This window comes from Jaculus jaculus, chromosome 1, assembly GCF_020740685.1.
Source record: "Jaculus jaculus isolate mJacJac1 chromosome 1, mJacJac1.mat.Y.cur, whole genome shotgun sequence".
NCBI lineage: Eukaryota > Metazoa > Chordata > Mammalia > Rodentia > Dipodidae > Jaculus > Jaculus jaculus.
This window is the reverse complement of record NC_059102.1, coordinates 166,718,032-166,741,088: the sequence shown is the minus strand read 5'-3', so window position 1 is coordinate 166,741,088 and position 23,057 is coordinate 166,718,032. Positions and strand designations below refer to the sequence as shown.

At 52.0% G+C, this 23,057-nt stretch overlaps 1 protein-coding gene across 2 annotated transcripts; it reads right to left on the bottom strand.

Moving 5' to 3' along the window:
* Nucleotides 1-402: 402 nt before the first annotated feature.
* Fads3 (fatty acid desaturase 3) lies at nucleotides 403-22,766 on the bottom strand. 2 transcript variants are annotated; one of them, XM_004667664.2, is made up of 12 exons: nucleotides 22,491-22,766; nucleotides 7,715-7,825; nucleotides 7,012-7,209; nucleotides 4,804-4,905; nucleotides 4,560-4,682; nucleotides 4,234-4,294; nucleotides 3,692-3,768; nucleotides 3,125-3,222; nucleotides 2,670-2,766; nucleotides 2,432-2,511; nucleotides 2,106-2,231; nucleotides 403-1,068 (listed from the first exon to the last, which is right to left on the bottom strand). In XM_004667664.2, the coding sequence occupies exons 1-12, from the start codon at nucleotides 22,713-22,715 to the stop codon at nucleotides 1,017-1,019; spliced, it is 1,350 nt and encodes a 449-aa protein (XP_004667721.1). In that variant the 5' UTR covers nucleotides 22,716-22,766; the 3' UTR covers nucleotides 403-1,016. The 2 variants fall into 2 exon arrangements, with proteins under 2 accessions (XP_004667721.1, XP_044993973.1); XM_045138038.1 differs by lacking the exon at nucleotides 22,491-22,766 and adding an exon at nucleotides 9,205-9,270.
* Nucleotides 22,767-23,057: the final 291 nt, after the last annotated feature.

The following is a 23,057-nucleotide window of genomic DNA, read 5'->3' as shown; positions in this document are numbered from 1 at the left end:
ATAGTGAATTCCAGGTCAGCCTGGGCTACAGTGAAACCCTACCTCAAAAAAACAAAAAAGAATAAAAATAATTTAAACAGCTCTCCCTAGCTGAGGGGATTCAGCCCAGCAATGGAAGACTTGCTCAGCATAGGGGAGGCCCTGGGTTCTGTCTACAGCACTGTAAAACCAAAGCAATAAAAACAAAAATCGAGCAAAGCTCTTTAGAACTGTTCAGGAAACCCACAGGCACATCCTAGCTGCACCCATTATCCAGATGAAGAGCCTGAAATCTAGAGGGGACATGCTCCGTCCAGCGACACGTCAGATTCCAGGGACAGAATGGCCGCACCTTCTGATCCCTGCCTATCCAGTGCAGCCACAGCAAGCAGTACCTGGCCCCAGATGGGCCTGGGGGACAAGTTCTTCTAGACAGTTTTATTGCCACTATCCAGATCAGGCCTAGTGTGGCACAGGTTCTCCAAAGGGCTCCACATCTGAGGCCCCATGGCACGGAGGGCTGGAGGTTAATGCAAACACAGAGGCTTTCTCATCCCACGGCCCAGAGGCACCTGAAGACATGGCCCTTCAGAGTATGACTCACCCCAGGGCGCTGGTGAGCACGAGCAGGAAAGGAACAACCTTCAGGATGCAAGCTGCTGCCTCTGACCTGTGCACGATGCCCAGGGTGGATGGGAACTTGGTCTTTATTCCCTGATGGCCCCAGCAACTGATTTTATGCAAATTTAACACTCAGCTCCTTGTGTCTGGGTTGGTTTTTATATAAAAATAACAGTTTTCCCCCAATCCTTGCTCTAGGAAAACATGCTATGCTCACTGTGTTATGAGTACACTCCCTCCACCCCTGGTCCTGTTGGCCATGTGCCAGGACCATAGGGTTCCTGAACAGATAGCGAGGGCTGAGGTAAGCTAGGCAGGCAGGGTGTTCCAACAGGAGGTGAAGGGGACTGTCGATCCTGCCAAGGTGGCTTGGTGGTTCCTGGGCCCTCACCCCTTCGCCACCTGTGAGGGTGCCTTCACTGATGGAGATACGCATCCAGCCAGATATCACCAGACTTCTTCAGGGACCTGGGGAGTGGGGTGAGGAGTCAGCAGCTCAGTTGTAAGAGAGACATCCTCATTCCCTCCGAAGTCCCCATTCCCTAGGGCAGGCAGCTGTGGGGCCAGGCACTCATTAACCAGAGTGGAATCTGGACCAAGGCATGGGAGGGGGGAGTACAGGCAGATACAGGTGGCCAAGTCCAGTTGCAAGCCTGGCCCTTGTTCTTTTTTTTTTTTTTTTTTTTTTTTTTTTGCTCCCTGTTGCCTCTTCTTGCTGGGCCCTGTGACCTACAGACATCAGACACAGAATATGCTCCAAGGAGCCAGAAACACCAGGAGCTTATGCTAGGTGGCAGGGGTTGAGGGCCAGGCTGGGAAGGATCGTGAAGGAGAAGGAAGTGTGGACTACAGATGGAAGGGCATGGGGGGGGGGGGAGGGGAACGGCTGCCAGCTCCCAGGCCGCCTCTGGGGGCTGAGCTCTATCGCCCCTGCAGGATATCTGTAGGCCCAGAGGGCACTCAGATCATCTTTCCAAGAATGAAGTCAAGTGGTTTGTCCTTCCACATACAAGCGCATTCCTGCCTCGGGGCCTTTGCACTGACTAGAAATACTCTTCATCCAGATGCCCCTCCACCCAGGGACCAGCTGTCTCCCTGCTTCCTGCTTCTATACACTGAGCAGCTTCTCCATACACTCTGCCAACAACAACGGGCTCTCTCCCCTGCCTGGCCCCCCACAGCCCCTCACCTTAGGTTTCCATTCCTGCTGAAACTTTGCTACAGCGCTGCTCACGCTTCTGCCATTGTTTAATGGCTTGCTATTTATTTCCCCTAACTAGAACACAAAAGGAGGGGCTCTCAGACTGACTTCATTCTCTGTAGTGTCTGTAGAGGTGCCATGAGTTGTCTAGGCTGGGGAGACAGGGAAAGCACTAGCTGATCAGGAAGAGTCTACAAAGCCAGCTTGGGAAGGGCTCTCTCCAAAAGTCAGTGATCAGGGGCTCAGCAAGATGAGTCTGGACAGAAAGCCGCGTCCTTCCTGAGGGGCCCAGCGGCAGCCTTACCCAACAATGTCCACCAGGGCCGTGAGGAAGGGCTTCACCTCATAGTGCAGGCCGTGTTTGGCACACAGCGCCTTGACCAGTGGGGCCACCTTGCTGTAGTTGTGCCTTGGCATCGTGGGAAAGAGGCTGAGCGGGAGAGCAGAGGTCAGACTTGAGTGGGGTGGACTGCCAGAGGGAGCCCCACCCACTCCTCGCCTCCCAAGCCCCTTGGCTCTCTCGCGGGGCCATGCGTGTCCTTGGCTTTCTGAGGAAGACTGGAAAGGGTTCCTGGTGCAGCCCCTGGGCTTGGCCTCACCCACCCCTCCACGTCCTCCCAAAGTACTCACTGGTGTTCGATCTGGAAGTTGAGGTGGCCGCTGAACCAGTCCACAAAGAGAGAGGGCTTCACATTACAGGTGGCTGCCAGCTGCCAGGGATGGGCGAGGCACAGGTGAGAGGCTGGCTGAACCTTGACCCTACCACCCACCTCCAGCACCTGCCTGCCTCAGCAGCACCCCAGTCTTCCCAGGGGGATTCCTCCCACGACCCCAGGAAGGGTTCCAGCTGGCCCTCCCTGCCACCTACCTGAGAGCTGGCCCAGTCCCGGTGCTTCTCATGACCGATCTCCTTGGGGATGTGGTTCATCTGTGTGATCCACACAAACCAGTGGCTCTCCAGGACCCTGCAGAGGAGGCCTGAGTACTGCCCCACGTCCAGTTCACTATCTAGACCCTTGAGTGGAACCTGGACCTAGGCCCCAGCTTCCCCACCTACACAATGGGATCAGCCAGTTGGTCCCTCTCTGGTGTTGGAAGAAACTGCATACAGCAGTGACCTCAGCAGCCCACAGAGTCACAACCAAGCCAGACTTCCTTTCTCATGCACCCCCAGCTCCGGGTCCTGCTGCCACTCTAGCGTTTGCTCCCCAACAGCCCAGGGAGTGTACTGCCGCTTGTCCGGCAGAGGGACACATGAGGCCAAGTCCCCGTGCCACCTGTGTGTGAGTTCCCGGCTCCCTGGCATTCTGCATCTGGCCATACCTGACAGCGACAAAGAGGAGCAGGGCCCCGGTGACTCCGTAAAAGGGGATGTAGGACAAGAAGAAGCGAGAGTAGAAGCTGGCGGCCCAGAGCAGGTCCTGTCAAGAGGGCAGAGGCGATGCTAGGAGGCCTGCATGCAGCCAGGGGTCGGGGTCCCGAGAGAGGGGAGGAGAGGCAGGGGTCATGCAGCTCTCTCTTCATTTGCTTTAGAGCCCTGGGCAGGCCACTGCCTCGCCCTCTCTCTTGGCTTGGTACAGGGAGGGGTCCTTACTTTACCAGCACTCAGGGCTGACCACGGAGGCTGCTGTAGGATAGCCTGGGCCTGGTACAGTTGGCCCAGTGATTCCCTGACCCCCCCCAGGGGGTATCTCCCACAGAGGTCCACAGCATGCCCCCTGTGCAAACTCTTCTTCTCCTGTACGCAGGCACACACACATACGTGCATGCACATGAGCCATATTCAGTGCATTTACATGTCCCCCATTTGCATTCACGGATGGACAGTGCTGCCCCCTGAAGCCACCCCTCCCCATCTGTAGGCTTTGGGTCCTGAGCGCCTCTACTCACCGTCCACTGCAAGCACACGAGCATGTACGCCAGGTTTTCTACTTCAAAGTTCACTAGGGTGAGCAGCGGGGGGCCAACTGCAAGAAGCGCACATGAGTGCAGGGGCGAGGCGGGGAGGTGGGGGGCTCTTCCTCCAGAGCACCTGAAGGAGGCTTGCGCTGCTCCTGTGCACTGGGGTGACTCACGCCTCCAACAAAGCCTAGCTAGGGCTCAGTCTCTTAGTGTCTGGCCCTTGTCCCTCTGTCTCCCGCCTCCCTCGTTCCTTCTGCTTCAAATCAGGGGACCAGCTTTATGTTTTCTGACCCTCAAGTCCACCCTGTCCTTGTTTGCAGTGACAACTGCAAAAGGTGCTCTAGGACGGCAAGCCACCCTGATGTGAGAACAGAAGAGACTCTGGGGAGAGGGAAAGCTCCTTGGTGCTGGGAGAGTGAGGGCGGCTGCAGGGGAAGTGGTTGGGAGCCCTCCAGATAATGGGGACAGGTAGCTCAGGCCCGGCCCAGCCACTTCTCCCGCCACCCCCAGCAGGGCCGGCAGATACTCACTCAAGAAGAAGTACAGGTGCTGGTGGTTGTAGGGCAGGTATCTGCGTTTCTTCTTGCCGTACTGTGGAGACAGGCATCAACTGGGGATAGCAGCTTTCCAAGCCAAGGTCAAGGGGCTGGCTGAGGCCAAGTCAAAGGCAACTCTAGCCACTGGGCTGCTCGTTCCCTCTGGCTAGCAGATGGAGAAGGGCAGGCGCTGGGCCTGGGGCTAGAGTGGCGGGTTAAGCCGGGGGGGGGGGGGGGGGCAGCGTGAGGGGCTCAGTTCCTGCCAGACCCCTTGAGCTGCAAGTCAGTCCTTGCGGGTATCCATGCCCCATCTCACCTACCTCTACAGATGACTCCCCCAGGAGGAAGACAGGCGCTACAGTCACGTCTGGGTCCTTGTGGAAGATGTTGGGCTTGGCATGGTGTTGGAAGTGGCGGAAGTTCCACCAGTGGGCGGAGAAACCCTGGTGGAGAAAGGGGTGAGGGTAGGACCCAGGCCAAGTCCCCACTTGGTACCCACACACTGGAGCAGGCTCAGCACGGTGCCAAGCCAGCACCTGGCTGCCCACCTGCCCCTTCCCTCACCTTCAGTTGTCCCATCACAAACTGCTGGGCCACATGGTTCCACCGGGACTTTGTGAAGATAGAGGAATGGCCGAGGTCATGCTGTAGACACCAGGATTGCGCCTGGGGAAAGGGATGAGCCAGCAGCGGGGAAAGGGGATGGAGGAGACTGCCTAGACCCCTCTTGGCGCTTGGGAGCCCACCCACTGATCATGTTCCACTTTGGGTCCCTGCTAAAGCCAGCTGTCTTTTTTGTTGTTGTTGTTTTGTTTTTTGAGGTAGGGTCTCACTCGAGCTCAGGCTACCTGGAATTCACTATGTAGTCTCAGGGTGGCCTCGAACTCACAGCGATCCTCTTACCTCTGTCTCCTAAGGGCTGGGATTAAAGGTGTGCACCACCACACCCAGCTGCCAGCTGCCTTTTAATTTTTTAGTGTAGGTGTGTATATGTGTTCATGTGTGTAAGCACATGTGTGTGTGGGTGCATGAGGTTGGAAGCTAGGGGTTGACATGGAGTGTCTTAAAGTCACTTTCCACCCTATTGTTTGAGACAGGGCAGAACTGCTAGAGCGCACGGATTCATAGTCTAGCTAGACAGCAAGTCCTGAGGACTTGTCTCCACCTTCCACCAATGTGTACCACCAGTGCCTGTCACCTAGGTGGGTGCTGGGGATCCAAACGTAGGCTCTCATGACTGCACAGCAGCACTTTACACACTGAGCCATGTCCAGAGCCCACAGCTGCCTCTTTTATCAGATCAGTTTAGCTGAGTTTGGTAGGAGGGGAGAATATAAATTTCATGGCTCAGAACCATATTCCAGGGGCTGGAGAGATGGATTAGTAGTTAAGGTACTTGCCTGCAAAGCCTAAGCCTAAGAGCCCAGGTTCAACTCCCCAGAGCCCAAGTAAGCTACATGTACATGGTCATGCATGCTTCTGGAGTTTGTTTGCAGTGACTGGAGGCCCTGGAGAGCCCATTCTCTCATAAACAAAGAAGTATTTTTCTGATTGAGCTGCCTGCAGAATGTGCAGTGTGCTCCAGAGACACAGCCTTTTTTTTTTTTTTTTGGTGTGTGTGTGTGTGTGTGTGTGTGTGTGTGTGTGTGTGTGTGTGTGTGTTTCGAGGTAGGCTCTCACTCTAGCCCAGGCTGACCTGGAATTCACTATGTAGTCTCAGGCTGGCCTTGAACTCATGGAAATCCTCCTACCTCTGCCTTCCAAGTGCTGGGATTAAAGGTGTGCGCCACCACGCCCGGCCTAAATAAGTCTTTTTTAAAAAAGAAAGAAAACCATATCTCATAGCGAAGGCTTCTCAAGGCCTTCTGCTTCTTGCCACCCTCAAGCCAAGTGATAGAAACTTGAATTCTCAACTCCAAGGCAGGTCATAGAAACTATAGCCCCACTTGTCCAAATTCTTACTCTAATGCTACCATAAAGAAATCATCAGATCTATCTGATAGTCATCAGACCTTCATTTCAAAAAGGGTTCCTTCCCGGTTCGAGGCTCGGTTCCCCAGGTCCCACGTTAGCCAGATGCACAAGGGGGCGCACGCGTCTGGAGTTCGTTTGCAGAGGCTGGAAGCCCTGGCGCGCCCATTCTCTCTCTCTCCCTCTATCTGTCTTTCTCTCTGTGTCTGTCGCTCTCAAATAAATAAATAAAAATTTAAAAATATATATATCAAAAAGGGTTCCTTCCATACTCAGGAGGGAGGAATGTTGCATAGACACACAGAAAATATGAGTTAGCCGGCCGTGCAGGGTTTCTGTCCCTGACCTCTGTCCACTGGCTCAGACCCTCCCTGTCCAATCACATTTCTACATGGTGTCACAGACCCAAGCATACACACAATGACTTGTCCCGGTCTTCGGGTCTTCAGTCTGAAGGCTCTCGGGTATCACAAAACTATGATCAGATTAATTTGCAATGCTTTTTTCTGGCTGATCTGTCTTTTGTTACAGAGTGTCAGTCATGACCTTCATGATGGGCAGAAAACAGATTACCTCCCTACACAAGTCTTGTTATGAGGCTCCTGGCTTCCTGCCCTGTGCGAGCTCAGAACTCCAAATCAACAACTTTCTTAGCTCATATAGAACACAGCTTGATCCACAGGCATGTGTTGGGGGCCTCTGACTCCCATGCATTTCATTCATAAATTCATTCATTCTGCTAATCTGTCAGGGTGCCCATATGAGCTGGGCCCCATATCTGCTGGGTGGTCCTGGAGTTACCTGGGAGATAGCCAAGATGAGGGCTGCGAAGATGCTGGGTACCCAGCCAGTGCCCAGGAGGTAGACAATGAGCCAGGCCACCACCTCCATTGCCAGGATGTGGCCCAGAAGGAGAGCAAAAAAGATGGGGTCAGCCTCAAACAGCTTCATGTCCTCGGCTGCCTGGCGCAGGGCTCGGAAGTCCTCAATCAGCTGGGCCTGCCGCAAAACAATGGCCAGTCGGGTCAGGAAGCAGGGTCTCCCATTGTCCCCAGAAATTTCCCATTGCTCCCCAAGCCACAGCCACCCCTAACATGCTCGGGCCAGCAGGTGGTGGCAAGGGCAATGGATGAAGGAACAAGAGGACCTAGCCAGGGTGTGAGGTGAGGTACACCCAAGCCCTCTCTCATGCCCAAATGGTGTGGTGTGGGTGAGAAGCCAATAAAACCAGGGCCAGGAGAGGAAACCCTCAGAGCTTGGCTCATAAACATCCTCACTGTCGATGGGGCTACCATGCCCAGAGCAGGAATGGGACTCATCTGGAGACGCACAGAAGTACCTGGCCATGTCAGATCTGGAGTCCTCGCTCCTACAGGACATTGCTATAGATTTAGCTATGACTGGCCCAGAAAGGGATGGCACACCTAGCCTTGACCCGGAGAGTACAGATGGAATGGCTACTGGCAGTGAGCAATGCCCCCAAGCCCTCTGGCACCTTCCTCACATTTTGAGCTCCATCCTGGCTGGGCTCCTCTGGTGCCAGCTCTCCAATCAGCAGGGGCTTTAGGAACTTGCGCACGAAACTGAGATCCTGGTGGAAGGCGTGGAAGGCATCCTGGAAGAGAGTGAACAGTCAGGCCAGGAGAGACAGGGCCCAAGGGCTGTTGATGGATGGGCAGAGCAGTCGAATGGACAGAACATCAACTAGATGTTCAGCAATCACAGAAATAGGACCAAGGGGTCAAGGGGCTAGAAGTGCGGCTCAGAGGATCAAATGCTCATCATGCAAGCATGAGGACCTGAGTTTGGATCTCCAGAGCCCACATAAATGCTGGATGTGGTAGCAGTGAGTGTCTGTAATTATAGCCTGCACTCACATGGCATATACCAAACAAATAAAATAACAATAAATAAATTTGGAAAGTGAAAAAACAACTTTAAAGAAACAAATAGGAGCTGGGGAAATGGATCAGTAGTTAAAGACACTTGCTTACAAACCTGTTAGCCTGGGTTTTATTCCCTAGTAGCCACATAAAGTCAGAAGTACAAAGTAGCATATCCATCTGGAGTTCATTTGCAATGGTAAATGGCCTTGGTATGACCATTCACTCTCTCTCTCCCCCAATAAATAAATAAATAGATACATTAAAAAGAAAGAAATAGGATCAAGCTGTGCGGCCTCAAACGCGCAGCAATCCTCCTACCTCTGCCTCCCAAGTGCTGGGATTAAAGGCGTGCGCCACCACGCCCGGCTCTTCTGTCTTCTTGGTGGTGCTAGGGATTGAACCTAGGACCTCATGCACACTGTGAGTGCTCTACCACTGAGCTAGCGCCGCAGCCCTACCTCCATAAGTCACAGCCTTTTCCACTGCATACACAATAAAGAGTTGACTCACAGATGTTAGATTTACCTGCTTCTTACAAATACAGCAGTGGGGAAAGCGTGGTCAAGGAGACTTGTAATTGACCGATCCCTGGGACTAGGGGAGGATATCAATGGAAGGCCACTGTTCTGTGACAGCCCTCCAAGGAAAAGAACTATGGCCAGCTTTATCAGAAGCATCTGAGAGAGTCACAAGACTCTTTTTCTTTAATTTTTATTTATTCATTCATTTAATTGAGAGCAACAGAGAGAGTGAGAGCAACGGGGGGTGGGGGAGGGGAGACGGTTGCGCCAGGCGGCCACTACAAACGAACTCCAGATGTGTGCGCCCCCTTGTGTATCTGGCTAACGTGGGTCCTGGGGAATGGAGCCTCAAACAGGGGTCCTTAGGCTTCATAGGCAAGTGCTTAACCGCTAAGCCATCTCTCCAGCCCAGTCATAAGACTCTTGAGATTGGGCCTGTCTGATGGTCCCCCATAGAAGGAGGGGTGGGGAGAGTTGAAATCTGAGGGGCGCCTGTGCCAGTTGTGTGCAGTGATGCCTGGGGGCTCACGCTGTCGGGGGAGAGGGAGCGTGTAAAGGGCAGCAGATCAAGGGACGGGGAGTTCCGCCTGTGCAGCTGTTGCAGGGTCATCATCTGGGTGGGGAGAAGACTGTTCCATGCTCTCTAAGCAACTTTGTTTACACTGCCCCCATCTTTTAGCCTGTCATTGGTGCCCTGCCTGGGGAAGAAAATGCTTGATGTCTCCTCAGAAGAGAGTCCATGCCACTCCATACATTCTTGGGGCTATGTAAGAAAGATATTGGAACAATTAAATTCACTTAATTTTTTTTTTTTGAGATAGGGTGTCATGTAGGCCAGGCTAGCCTCAAATCTGCCATGTAGCCGAGGATGCCCTGAACTCCCAATCCTCCTGCCAGAGTACTGGGATTTCGGGTGGGCACCACCATGCTCGGTTTCATGTGGTACTGGGGACTGAACCCAGGGTTTCACGTATGCTAGGCAAGCATTCTACTGAGCTCCAGTCCTAAACTCACTGAATTTCAAAAGTAGGGACAGCTGGCCATGGTGGCGCACGCCTTTAATCCCAGCACTCAGAAGGCACAGGTAGGAGGATCAGCATGAGTTCAAGGCCACCCTGGTACTACACAGTGAATTCCAGGTCAGCCTGGGCGCGAGACCCTACTGAGAAAAACCAAAAAAAAAAAAAAAAAGAAAAAGAAAGAAAGGAACAGAAAATACATTTTTCTTTAAGAAAAAAAAAAGAGAGAGAGAGAGAGAGGAAGCTATTCCCTTCTGTGTTTCTCTGTAATAATGCAATGCAGAAGAAAGAAAATCAGAGAAAAGAGGGGCCAGGGGAAAAGAGATAAGACAAGAGTGAAGACAGATAAGATGTGGAGAGGTAGTGTTACCCTCCCCCCTCAGCCTGCCTGACTGGGTTTGGAATGTGCTCTTGCCCCTGTACTTGGAGCGTGCATGTTGGCCTGAGGAGACATCTCAGCATTTAAAGGCACTAGCTTGCAGGGCTGCCTACCTGAGTTCAGTCCTCCCCAGAACTCACATAAAACCAGCCACGCAAGTGGAGCGCTCAAATGCGATCCCAATGCATCTATGAAATGGGAAAGGGAGCCAGGAAAGTCTGGAAGCTAGCCTCATGCACACAGCAGCAAAACAAGAGAAATCTGTCTGAAAAATAAGGTAGAAGCTGGGCGTGGTGGCACATGCCTTTAATCCCAGCACTTGGGAGGCAGAGGTAGGAGGATTTTTGTGAGTTTGAGGCTAGCCTGGTACTACATAGTGAATTTCAAGTCAGCCTGGGCCAGAGGAGACCCTACCTAGAAAAAAAAAAAAGTAGGATGGGGGGACTGGAGAGACGGCTTAGCTAATAAGGCACTTAGTGCAAAGTTTAAGAATCCAGAACCCAAGCCGGGTGTAGTGGTGCACACCTTTAATCCCAGCACTCGGGAGGCAGAGGTAGAAGGATCACATGAGTTTGAGGCCACCCTGAGACTACATAGTGAATTCCAGGTCAGCCTCAGCTAGAGTGAGACCCTACATAAAAAAAAAAAGAACCCAGAACCCATGTAAGCCATGTACAAGGTGATGCATGAGAACAGGGTAGCACATGTGTCTGGAGTTTGACTACAGTGGCTAGAGGCCCTGGCACACCAATTTTCTCTCTCTCTCTCTCTCATTAAAAAAAAAAAATTATAACAAAGATAGAGAGAGGGCTGGAGAGATGGCTTAGCAGTTAAGGCACTTGCCTGCAAAGCCCAAGAACCCAGGTTTGATTCCCCAGTGCTCATGTAAGTAAAATGCACAAGGTGACACATGTGTCTGGAGTTTGTTTGCAGTGGTTGAGGCCCTGGTGAGCCCATTCTCTTTCTTTCCCTTTCTATCTTCCTCTTTCTCTCTCCCTCTCTTTCTCAAATAAATAAATAAAATATTAAGAACAAAACAAAATAAGGGTGGAGAGATGGTTTTGTGGTTCACTTGCCAGTGAAGCCTAAGGACCCTTGTTCAACACTCCAGGTCCCATGTAGGCCAGCTACAGAAGGTGATGCAAGCGTGTGAGGTTACACATATGCACAGGTGACACACGCGACTGGAGTTCCATCACAGTGGCTGGAGGCCCTGATGTACCAATTCTCTCCTCTCTCTCTCTCTTGCTCTCTCTCTCATAAAAAGGGGGGCATGGGCATGGGCTGGAGAGATGGCTTAGAGATTAAGGCACTTGCCAGCAAAGCCAAAGGACCCAGGTTTGATTCCCCAGGACCCACATAAACCAGACGCACAAGGTGACGCATGAGTCTGGAGTTCATTTGCAGTGGCTGAAGGCCCTTGTGCTTCCAGCCTCTATCTGCCTCTTTATATCTCTGTTTCTCTCAAATAAATATTTTTTAAAAGGGGGGAACAGTCTGTTGGACTTGCCTCAAAAAAAAAAAAAAAAAAAGAAAAGAAAGAAAGAAAAGTAAAAGGTAGAAAGCAAGGACAGACACCTTGTGGTTGTTCTCTATCTCTATGCACATATCTGGACACAGATGTACTTACACACACATTTTATTTATTTATTTTTAAATATTTTATGATTTTTATTTATTTATTTGAGAGAGAGAATGGGCACGCCAGGGCCTCCAGCCACTGCAAACGAACTCCAGATGCATGCACCACCTTGTGCATCTGGCTTATGTGGGTCCCGGGGAATCAAACTGAGGTCCTTTGGCTTTGCAGGCAAGCACTTTAACCTCTAAGCCATTTCTCCAGCCCTACATACATATATTTAAAAAAAAACAAAAAAAAAAACACTTGAGCCAGGGTGGTGATGCATGTCTTAATCCCAGCACTCAGGAGGCAAAGGAAGGACTGTCATGAGTTTGAGGCCAGCCTGGGCCACACAGTGAGTTCTAGGTCACCCTGGACTGAAGTGAGACACTACCTCAGGGTAGGAGTGGGGGCTTAAAAAAAAGAAAAGAAAAAGAAGCTTCATTGTCCACATGTGATATTGTTTTCATCCCACTAATTAGTCACAGCTCTTCAAATAACTTTTATTGTCATTATCTCAGAGTCTCCTTCTGAATGAGCCACAGTCACAACAACAAGCAAGTTTGCAGAGTGACTGAGTGGTATTGTCCCCATGGGCCTGGGAAAGGGGCCTGAGGAGCCTCCTAGATTCTAAAGGAAATACCTTTGAAGAAGTATGATAGAGATACTGTTCTCTTGCTAAAGAGCCTACCAGCCTGTGTAGGTTGAAACTGAAGTGGCATTGTTATTAGTCACCCCTCTGTATCACTGTGCTAATTACCCTGATCACTGCACTTTGTACATATATGTCATAATGGCCCCACTGGCTCCAAGAATACGTACACTTATTAAGTGTCTTGTAAGAATAAAACAGCCAGGCGTGGCAGCGCACACCTTTAATCCCAGCACTCGGGAGGTAGAGGCAGGAGGGTCGCCATGAGTTCAAGGCCACCCTGAGGCTACATAGTGAATTCCAGAATAGTCTGGGCTAGAACAAGACACCACCTCAAAAAACAAAACAACAGCAACAACAAAAAAGAATAAAACAACCTGGCTTTTTTTCCCCCCCTGGAGGTGGGATCTCACTCTAGTCCAGGCTGACCTGGAATTCACTGTGTAGTCTCAGGGTGGCCTTGAACTCATGGTGATCCTCTGCTGGGGTTAAAGGTTGTGTGCCACCACACCCGGCTCAACCTGGCGTTTTATTAAAAGCACGCCTTTAGTCCCAGCATTCAGGGGGCTGAGGTAGGAGAATCGCTGTGAGTTTGAGGCCAGCCTGAGACTACAAAAGTGAATTCTAGGTCAGGCTGAGAAAGAGTGAAACCCTACCTCAAAAAACAGGGCTGGAGAGATGCTTAGCAGTTAAGGCATTTGCCTGCAAAGGCAAAGGACACAGGTTCAATTCTCCAGCACCCACTTTAGCCAGCTGCACAGTGGCTGGAGACCCTAGCATGCTCATTCATATTCTCTCTCTCTCTGCCAAATAAATAAATAAAAATAAAATATTTTAAAAAAACCCAAGCCGAACGTGGTGGAACATGCCTTTAATCCTAGCACTCGGAAGGTAGAGGTAGAGGCAGAGAACTCCATGAGTTCGAGGCCATCCTGAGACTACAGAGTAAATTCTAGGTCAGCCTGGACTAGAGTGAAACCCTACCTCGAAAAACCAAAAAAAAGAAAAAAAGAAAAAAGCTAAAAGTGGCAGTGGACCCTCTAGTTACTGCCAGAACATCCTCGCCTAGTCCTGGGGGAAGGAGACCTTACTTAGAGGGCACACACAGGCAGCCAGGGACTGAGGTATGTCTTCTAGAATAATAACTCATGCTGCTTTGGTTCCCTAAGCCTCATCCAGCTGAAGGAACTGCGAAAGCACAGCCTTCATTTCTTTGGGAGATGGTCCTTGAAGGAGGGGCAGAAAACAGGGAATGAATAGAGAGAAGGGAGACTGGAGACTGTTGTCTTTATTGTTTGTGTTTTTGTGAGCTCCAGTGATTCCTAGGTCTCTGCTGCCCTGCAGGACCACGGTCGGAGGTGCTCATGGCCATACCCGGCTGTTTATGTGGGTTCTGGGCTTTCAAACTAGGGAGATCTCAGGCCCCTCATACCTGCACAGGAAGCACACTTACACCACTGAACCATCTTTGCAGCCTGTAAGTTAGGGGCACTTTAAAGTGTAATGACAAGGGCTGGAGAGATGGCATAGTGGTTAAGCGCTTGCCTGTGAAGCCTAAGGACCCCAGTTCGAGGCTCGGTTCCCCAGTTCCCACGTTAGCCAGATGCACAAGGGGGCGCACGCGTCTGGAGTTCGTTTGCAGAGGCTGGAAGCCCTGGCGCGCCCATTCTCTCTCTCTCCCTCTATCTGTCTTTCTCTCTGTGTCTGTCGCTCTCAAATAAATAAATAAATAAAAATTAAAAAAAAAAGTGTAATGATAAGTGGTACTGACCACTTTCATGTTGTTGTGTGGCCATCATGGCCACGTTCCTCCCCGGAGCAACTGCTATCCCCCTTAAACAAATTTCCCGTTCTCTCCTTCCAGCAGTCCTGGTCCCACAGTCAGTCAGACCCTCCTACCTCCTGCCCTTCCTCCTTCCCTCTGTTCCTATGGATCAGACCACAGTGAAGTGACTGACCTATTTCACTTAGCACAAAGTCCTCAAAGTTCATCTGCGCTATAGCAAGTGCCAGAACTGCCTTCCCTTTTAAGGCTGAGCGAGCGTTGAGGGTGATTTGATACTTCCCTGGGTGCACACAGACCTGGATGTGCACAGGGCCGTGGAAAGACACTCGCGCACACACACCGCCTCAGCAAGCAAGATTCTGAGACGAGCTCACGGTCACAGTCCCTGTGAACACCACACCAGTAAGGCTTGTACTTGGGTGCACACACTGCAGTGGTCCCAGGACCCCCCTCTCAGCCTCTCTCTCTCACTTCCCCTGAGTCTGGGTTGGGGCCCAGCACTGTAGTCTCCCCAGTTCCTTTACCTCACATCTGATTCCTCCAGGCCAGCCCTGTGGAAACAATGGGGGGCTGGACAGGCATAGCGCAGGCCCACCCCAAGGTCTTCTAGTCACCTCTATCCATGATAGTGACAAGGGAGGTGTGAGCCCTCTTAAGACGGCTGGAAAATTCCAGGGTAAGTGGTCAGAGCCCCAGCTGGTAGGAAGGGACAGGTCCTTAAATAGCAGGTTGGAATCCTGTTTTTTTGTTTGTTTTGTTTTCTTGAGGTAGGGTCTCACTCTTAGCCCAGGCTGACCTGGAATTCACTATGGAGTCTCAGAGTGGCCTCAAACTCTCGGAGATCCTCCTACCTCTGCCTCCCAAGTGCTGGGATTAAAGGTGTGCGCCACCATGCCCAGTGGCTATTTTTTAAATTTTAATTTATTTTATATTATTTATTTATTTTGTTTTTTGAGGCAGGGTCTTACTGTAGCCCAGGATGACCTGGAATTAACTATGGAGTCTCAGGTTGGCCTTGAATTCACAGCAATCTTCCTACCTCTGCCTCCCAAGTGCTGGGATTAAAAGCGTGCACCACCACGCCCGGATTTATGCTTATTTATTACTTATTTTTTGGTTTTTCAAGGTAAGGGTCTCACTCTAGCCCAGGTTGACCTGGAATTCATTGTGTAGTCTCAGAGTGGCCTTGAACTCAGTGATCCTCCTACCTCTGCCTCCCAAGTGCTGAGATTAAAGGTGTGCGCCACCACACCCAGATGGAGCTTACATTTCTTGTGCTGTTAGGGAGCACTGACAAGATAGGCCCATGTACACACTAATACCAGATAGACCAGTAAGGGGCTTTTGTTAAAATACTGGCCGGGTCATGGGACCTAGTCCTCTCTGCTTCTGCTCATGGGCCTGGAGGCCAGGCAGCAGTGAAGAGTGAGATGGTTAAGAGATACATACGTGTGTCCAATTTATGGGTCACAAGTGAATGAGGGGCTGGGAAGATGGCTCAGTGGGTAAACTGCTTGCCATGTAAGTGTGGAGACCAGAGTTCAGATCCCCAGCACCCATGTAAAATGCCAAGTATGGTAGTATGCAACTGTAATCACCACCCTGTTCTCTGCAGTGGCTAGAGCAAACAAATAAAGCCAGATATAGTGGTGCACAGCTTTAATCCCAGTACTTGGGAGGCAGAGGTAGGAAGATCACTGTGAATTCACAGCCAGCCTTAGACTACACAGTGAATTCCAGGTCAGCCTTGGCGACAGCTAGACCCTACCTCAAAAAAAAAACAAAAAACAAAAAACAAAAAACAAAAAAAATAAATAAATAAGTAAATAAAGAAAAGTAAGGTGAAGAAAGAAAGCTGGGCACGGCGGGGCACGTCTTTAACCCAACACCTGAGAAGCTGCGGTAGGGAGGATTGCTATGAGTTCAAGGCCAGCTTGGGCTATAGAGTGAGTTCCAAGAGAGACCTCAAAACAAAATAATATAATATAAAACAAAACAAGGTAGAGTACCTGTGAACACTCACATGTGTGCCCCCCCCCACACCACCACAAAAAGATGAATGAAATTTGAGGTCTCTTATTTGGTCACAGAGAGAAATCTGGAGAAACTGCTGGGATCAAAAGACATACGTGGGCTGGAGAGATGGCTCAGCGGTTAAGGTGCATGTCTGCAATGCCTAATGACTGGGGTTCGATTTTCTAGTACCCATGTAAAGCCAGATGCACAAAATGGTGCATCCATCTGGAGTTTGTTTGCAGTGGCTAGAGGCCCTAACACACCTATTTTCTCTTGTCTTGCAAATAAATAAAGCTGGGTATGGTGGTGCATGCCTTTAATCCCAGCACTTGGGAGGCAGAGGTAGGAGGATCACTGTGAGTTCGAGGCCACCCTGAGACTACACAGTGAATTCCAGGTCAGCCTGGGCTACAGCTAGACCCTACCTTGAAACACCAAAAAATAAAAATAAAGTAAAAATCCAAAAAACACATCAAACCTAAGCTCCTGGAGACCCCTGTAGGCACAGTTTACAGGGTATACTGGCTCAGGGCAGATGTTCTAGAGTAAGTGGGAAGAAGGGAAGAGCAAGCCGGCTCCCCATTGCCTGAGGTAGAGCCTGCGTGGCTGTGCTGCCGAGACTACACAGACTCAGAGCGCTTAGGACATCTGCCCATGTCAAAGAGCTTACAGTGGCAGAGCTGGGAAGTGAACTTGAGTCTGCTATCTGTAATGTCCATTCACCCTCAGGACACAACCCTTTGGCTCCTGGAAGACTCAGAGTGGCCCAGCTGTCCACCAGAGCCCCTGCCCTAACCCCAACCCCACCATGAGCTCCGCGCAGCAGCTGTCTGGGGACATGAAGAAGGGACACTCTGGAGCCAGCCTACTCACAGGGATGGAATCTGAGCTACCACTTAGGAGCCCTGGGCCAGACTGCCCTTCTCCCCCACCCCACTGTCTTCTTAGTAAGATGGGAAGCACTAATGGTTGCGGGGAGGACTGGATGACAGGTAAAGCACTCAGAAGTGCCTCAGTGGCTGGCAAGTGGTCTGTGACCCAGCTCTACTCTGTGTTCCAGCTCTGTCGTGTATTTGCTCCTAAGAGCCATTGGCTGCAGGTGTGACTGGTGGTCAGGACCCAGCCAAGCCTCCTGTTAAGGGTCTGGCAGGGCCCGAGAGAGCAGCCTCCTTCCACTCCAGGCGGGAGGGAGTTTTGGTCCCTGGCCAAAAATGGAGAGTGTTCTAGATCAGCCAGGAAGGGGTGGAGCAGGGAACTGACAGAGCTGCCGGGACACTGGGTCTGTCCTTGCTGCGGCTTTATGTCTTTGTTGGAGATGACAGTGGGCGTGGGGGTCTTCGAAAGTACCCCTCGAAAATCCCAGCCTCTCTTGCTCTCCCGTGTAGAAGATGAAGGAAGAATTAAGACCTCACACTCCAATGCCCCTGGTCAGCCTCTCCCTCCCACCCCCTCCAAGAAACCAGCGAGGAAGCACTGTAAGTCACAGAGGCGCAGCAAGGCTCAGAGCTCTGAACCCAGGCTTTCAGCTCCAGCCCATACAGCTGAGGCCAGCTCAAGGGACGATGACTGTGGCCCCCACATCCCACACACACTTGGCTCTCCTCCAACCAGGATCCTTGGTCTCATGGGTGTTGCTGTTTCAAGCACTGGCCTGAAAGTGCCCAGGCCCCCTAACATTTGGTCCTCTCTACACTACTGAGCCGGGGCTCCACCAGCGGAGCCCGGCTGCTTTGTCAGAAACCTGTGGCAGCCCAGGGCAGCGTCAGGAAGGAAGGGGGAGGGATGGCTGCCGGACACTCTGAGGTCACCAGCATTCCCACCTCTGTACACCGCATTCCTGCCAGTGCCAGGCAATTGCGAATCCTCCTCCAGGGAGGGAGTAGGCATTGCAGTCTGCTAGAGAAGGCACCCGACCTGCCAGAAATGTTCATAGGGTCCCAGAGTGGCCAACACTTCACAGAGAGGGGCAAGTCAGGCTATTTGAGGCAGCAGGTGGTGTGGGTGGGGGCAGTGTGTGGACATCGGGTCTAAGTTCCAACCCGCAGCCCATGGACCGCATACGCCCCACGATAGCTATGAGTATGGCTCAACACACTTGTAGATGACATCATACTGCAACGTCAAAGGTCAGGCATGGGTGTAGCCATCCTGCTCTCGCCAGGCCTCAGATGTGCCATAGACCTGTCCTTCAGCACTCATGCAGACACAGACCTCAGCTCACAAGCCTAGGGATAAAGACCCTGCCATTTTAGGGGTCTACACCATTGTTCATTTTGGCCTCGATCTCCTTATCTACAGCATGGGTGAACCACAGGAGTCATCTCATGAGGTTGCTGGAAGAATTAAATGAGTTACTACATTTAAAACTTGAAGAAGAGAGCCTGGTCAATAACTGTTGGCTGAAATAATTAAAACACAGCCTCTGATGGTGGCACTGGCTGTGCATACCTTTAGCCTAGCTCAAACCCAGAGGGCTACCTAGAAGAGGATTCTAGCTTGCTGAGATCGATCTGCTGGACGCTGGATTCTTCCATGATAGTGCCTCAGCACAAAGGGCATCGAGGGGTGCTGGGGAAGGCCTCGCCCTCCCTGGGAGCTACAGACAATGAAGCCACCACACCCGTGTGTGCAGAGCTTCACCGTGCATGGTAACTGTCAGGTCTCCAGCACCATTCCTACAACGTGTCTGCGATAAAGCGTCCTCATCCCCATTACCAATGGCAAAACAGATCAGCTCTCTCTTGAAAGACAACATGCAGATAATCGTGGGTTTTTTTTTTTTTGTTTGTTTGTTTTTTGAGGTAGGTTCTTGCTCTAGCCCAGGCTGACCTGGAATTCACTATGTAGTTTCAGGATGGCCTCGAACTCATGGCGATCCTCCTACCTCTGTTTCCCGAGTGCTGGGATTACAGGTGTGAGCTACTACACTGGCTGAGATAATCTTAAAAAAAAAAAAAAAAAAAAAAAAAAAAAAAAAATTTTTTTTTTGGAAATAGAGGTTTTATGTAACCCAGGTTGGCCTTGACTTTCATGTATAGCTGAGGATGACTTTGAACTTCTGATTCTGCCTGCCTCTACCTCTTGAATGCTGAGATTACAGGCATGTGCCACCATTCTTGATTTCATGTGGTACGAGAGATTGAACCCAGGGCCTTGTGCATGCTAGGCAAGCACTCTATCAACCTACCTATATCCACAGACCTTAGGAATCCTTTTAAACATACATCAGACTGCTTTGGTTTTTCAAGATAGGGTTTCACTGCAGCTCAGGCTGACCTGGAATTCACTATGTAATCTCAGAGTGGCCTCAAACTCACAGTGATCCTCCTACCTCTACCTCTCAAGTGTTGGGAATAAAGGCATGTGCCACCATGCCTGTCTGTCTGTCTGTCTCTCTCTCTTTTTTTTTTTTTTGTTTTTTTCAAGGTAGGGTCTCATTCTGGTCCAGGCTGATCTGGAATTAACTATGTAGTCTCAGGGTAGCCTCGAACTCTCGGCAATCCTCCTATCTCTGCCTACTGAGTGCTGGGATTAAAGGTGTGGGCCACCATGCCCAGTCTCTCTCTTTTTTTGAGTGCATCACCACGCCTGGCTCCTTCGGGTTTTTTTTGTTTTGTTTTGTTTTGTTTTGTTTTCAAGGTAGGGTCTCACTCTAGCTCAGGCTGACCTGGAATTCACTCTGCATTCTCAGGGTGGCCTCAAACTCATGGTGATCCTCCTATCTCTGCCTCCCTAGTGCTGGGATTAAAGGCGTGCGCCACCACGCCCGGCTACACACCTGGCTCTTTATATATACTTTTATTTATTTATTTATTTATTTGAGAGAGACAGAGGCAGATAGAGAGAGATAAAGAGAATGGGCATGCCAGGGTCTCTAGCCACTGCAAACAAACTCCAGACATATGTGCCTGGCTTATGTGGGTACTGGGGCATTGAATCTGGGTCCTTAGGTTTTGCAGGCAAAGGCCTTAACCACTAAGCCATTTTTCTAGCCCCACCCCTTATTCTTTTTTAAGGATCCAGTCCTTGAGAAACCAACAAGTGACTGAAATAAATAGTTCAGAGGCAACGTGGCATGTGGTGAAGAACTTGGCCATACAGTCAAATCCCACACCTTTCACTTAATTTCAAGCCACTAGCCTCTGGGAACCTCAGTTTTCTCATCTGCAAAGTGGGAAATTAGTCACAGTACCAGCCCTTTAGTGGTATCTCGAAGATTAAGAGTATCAGTAACAAGCACTGATTGTAGAGTCTAACATGTAAGTGTTCGGAACATGACCCTTTAGACTTCTAACCAACAGTGGCTGGGCCTCGCCCTTCTCTGGCTGGTTCTGTTCATCTCAGGGCGCCTATGACTCTTAGACAAACCTGGCCCAGGGCCCAGAGTGCTCTCCCCAGGGCACCAGGCTTTGTATCCCAGGATGGCCATGAGCTGACTTCATGGCACAGGAACTCTGGGAATTTCCTGGCAGGAAGGTTTCTGCTGCCTGGACATGAGAACAGCTGATGGATGGCTGGGCTGGAAGGCTGGACTGGTGAGAGTGGCCTGCACCCCCGCTCCACAACCTGAGCTCCAGGGCCTGGGATGGAGCACCTGGTATCTGTACTTGACTACACAGGGCAATGGACTGCTCCCAGCCCTTGTATGCCTTGTAGAGCTCATCATGGATAGACCAAGGGTCCTCCATACACAGCCACCTCCCAACCCTGGTGGCTTCAGCACACCAGGTACTTTCGGTAACTAGCTCACTGTTTGAGGCCTATAGCAACCCTTCCAATTACAGACAGGCTTGGAGGCACACAAGGTCACTTAGTCTGGACATGCTGTGGCTGTCCCACAGCACTTCACAGTTTGAACACTCACATGGGGGAGCCAGCAACAATTGCTGAACATAAAATTATGACTCAGGAGGCTAGGGGACACAACGTTGAGAAACTATGGTCCTGCCCTTGGCTGCCTTGCCTTTTGGCTCAGCTCTCTTCTCATTTTGACAGATGAGGAAACTGAGGCTCAGAAGAATGGTCCACCTAGTTCAAGACCCCTCAGAGCCTCCAGTGGCAGAGTCAGGACCCAGCCTCAGGGAAGTAGAGATGTTTTCTAACAGGCCTTACTGGCCATGAATCAATGAGCAGTCAGATGGAGGTCTCAGGGTGTTGTTGAGCTAAATATAAAGTTAGGAATCTCACGTGGGAGGGAGGCCCCCTGCACAGGCCTGGCACTGAGCAGGAAAAAGCAATCAGCTATCCTCTCCTTCCCCTCACCTGCCCTTCCTGTTCCGTGGCACAACAGGCCTCAGAAGATCCCAAAGGGTGGCCAGGGCTCCCCAGGAAGGGGCCGTGTCACCTCTTGCTCACCATTTCTTGGCAGAAACATGCCCACCACCACTCACAAATTCAAGTGGGCACACATATAGGCCTGCACATGCCCGCGTATTCCCTGACCCAGGGGCTGCAAAGTTTCCAGGACTTTCTCATTCTAATCCCACACTCCCCTCGGGTGGGTGGGGAATGAGAAGGATGGTGACAGTCCTGGGACAGTGCAGAGTCTCTTCTGCTGCCACCAAGTTCTACCATTAGGGGTTCATTCCCTCTGGTCTAGTGTGACCGACCTAGAACTCTGGATGGTGAAGGACAGAGCATCAGGGCCTCAGCACTTGTCCATGTGGGGCACTAGGGTTGGTAATGTCCAGACAGGCTGCTCCTCCACTGGTCTCCATCCAGATAGTTCTGCAGGGCAGGCCACATCCCTCCTGGTCTAGACATGGACTGAGAATGGGAAGCCAGGGTCCCCAGGGACCAGCCTGTTCCTGGGGTGACTGTGCTTCCCAATGAGGCCCACCCAACATGGCACTTCCCACGTGCAGCTGCCAGCCCAGCAGAGGTGAGTCACTGGTGCTCCTAGCAGTTTACAGAAGCCCTGGGAAAGCCACAGACCTCCAGGCCCTGCCCAAGTTCTGCTGCCCAGCCCCCAGCCTCTGATGGCATAGCCCTGCCTGTCACTGGAGACCCAGCCCGGACCCAACACCACTCAGCGTTGGTCTGAGAGACCCAGAACAGAGATGGGCACCTCGGAGCAACAGGGAGGGTCCATACCTGGTCCAGGATCTGTCGGCCAAGGCACACCCACCTCTACAGCCCCTTCCTCCCCGCAGACCTTTTACACAGACCGATCCGCCAGCGGGTCCTCCATGCCAAGAAAGTGACCTCCTTACCCTAGAAGAAGGCCCCTGGCTCCATTGCAACTCTGGACATGGGGGTCAAAGGTGAGCGGGGGTGGGAAGGATGCTAAGGCCGGGCAAGCAGACACGAGCACCACCCAGGCCCCTCCCTCCCCCCCCCCACCCATGCACATCCATAACAGAGCGCCAGGCTCCACCCTGCCAGCGGGGGGCTTCCTTACCGTGGCGTCCTCCGCGCCGTGGTGGCCGATGAGGCGGCTGCCCCCTGGGTGCCGCTGTGCCCAGCGGCTAATGTCGTAGACGCGGCGCTCGATGACCAGCCACTTGTCGCCCGGCAGGTCGTGCGGGCGGATCTGCTCCCAGCGGAAGATGGGCAGCTGTGCCCCCAGCTGCGCGGGCCCCTCCCGCGGCCCCCGGCCCCCGCCAGGCTCCCCGACGCCGCCCATGGCCGCGTCCGAAAGTCCTCGGGACAGCGGGACGTGGCCCGAGGTACGATCCGAGACCCCGAGGAGGCGAGGTCGCGCCCGGGGGGGACTTCCTCCGTCTCCGGCCCGCCCGCCCCTGCCGGCCCCGCCCTGCCGCTGCGGCCGCCGTACGAGCGTGCGCCTGCCCGGCTCTCGGCGCAGGGAACTTTTCCCTCCCTTATAACCGCGCTGACAGCGCGGCCTCGCCCGCCCCTCGTCCCGGCCCCCGCGCCGGCCAGTCCCGCGCCCGCTCCAATCCCGGCGCGCCGCCTCCGTCTCCATTGGCTGACCGGGGAGGGCGGTGTCGCGGCGCCCGCCGCACCC

Bases quoted from the DNA above. Each gene is read 5' to 3' on its own strand.
- Fads3 (XM_004667664.2), bottom strand. From the start codon at position 22,715: ATGGGCGGCGTCGGGGAGCCTGGCGGGGGCCGGGGGCCGCGGGAGGGG. The intron at 4,906-7,011 runs GTAACTCCAGGA...CCCTTTCCCCAG, and splicing joins TCATCTTGGCTATCTCCCAG to GCGCAATCCTGGTGTCTACA. The intron at 4,295-4,559 runs GTAGGTGAGATG...CTGTCTCCACAG, and splicing joins TGGGGGAGTCATCTGTAGAG to TACGGCAAGAAGAAACGCAG.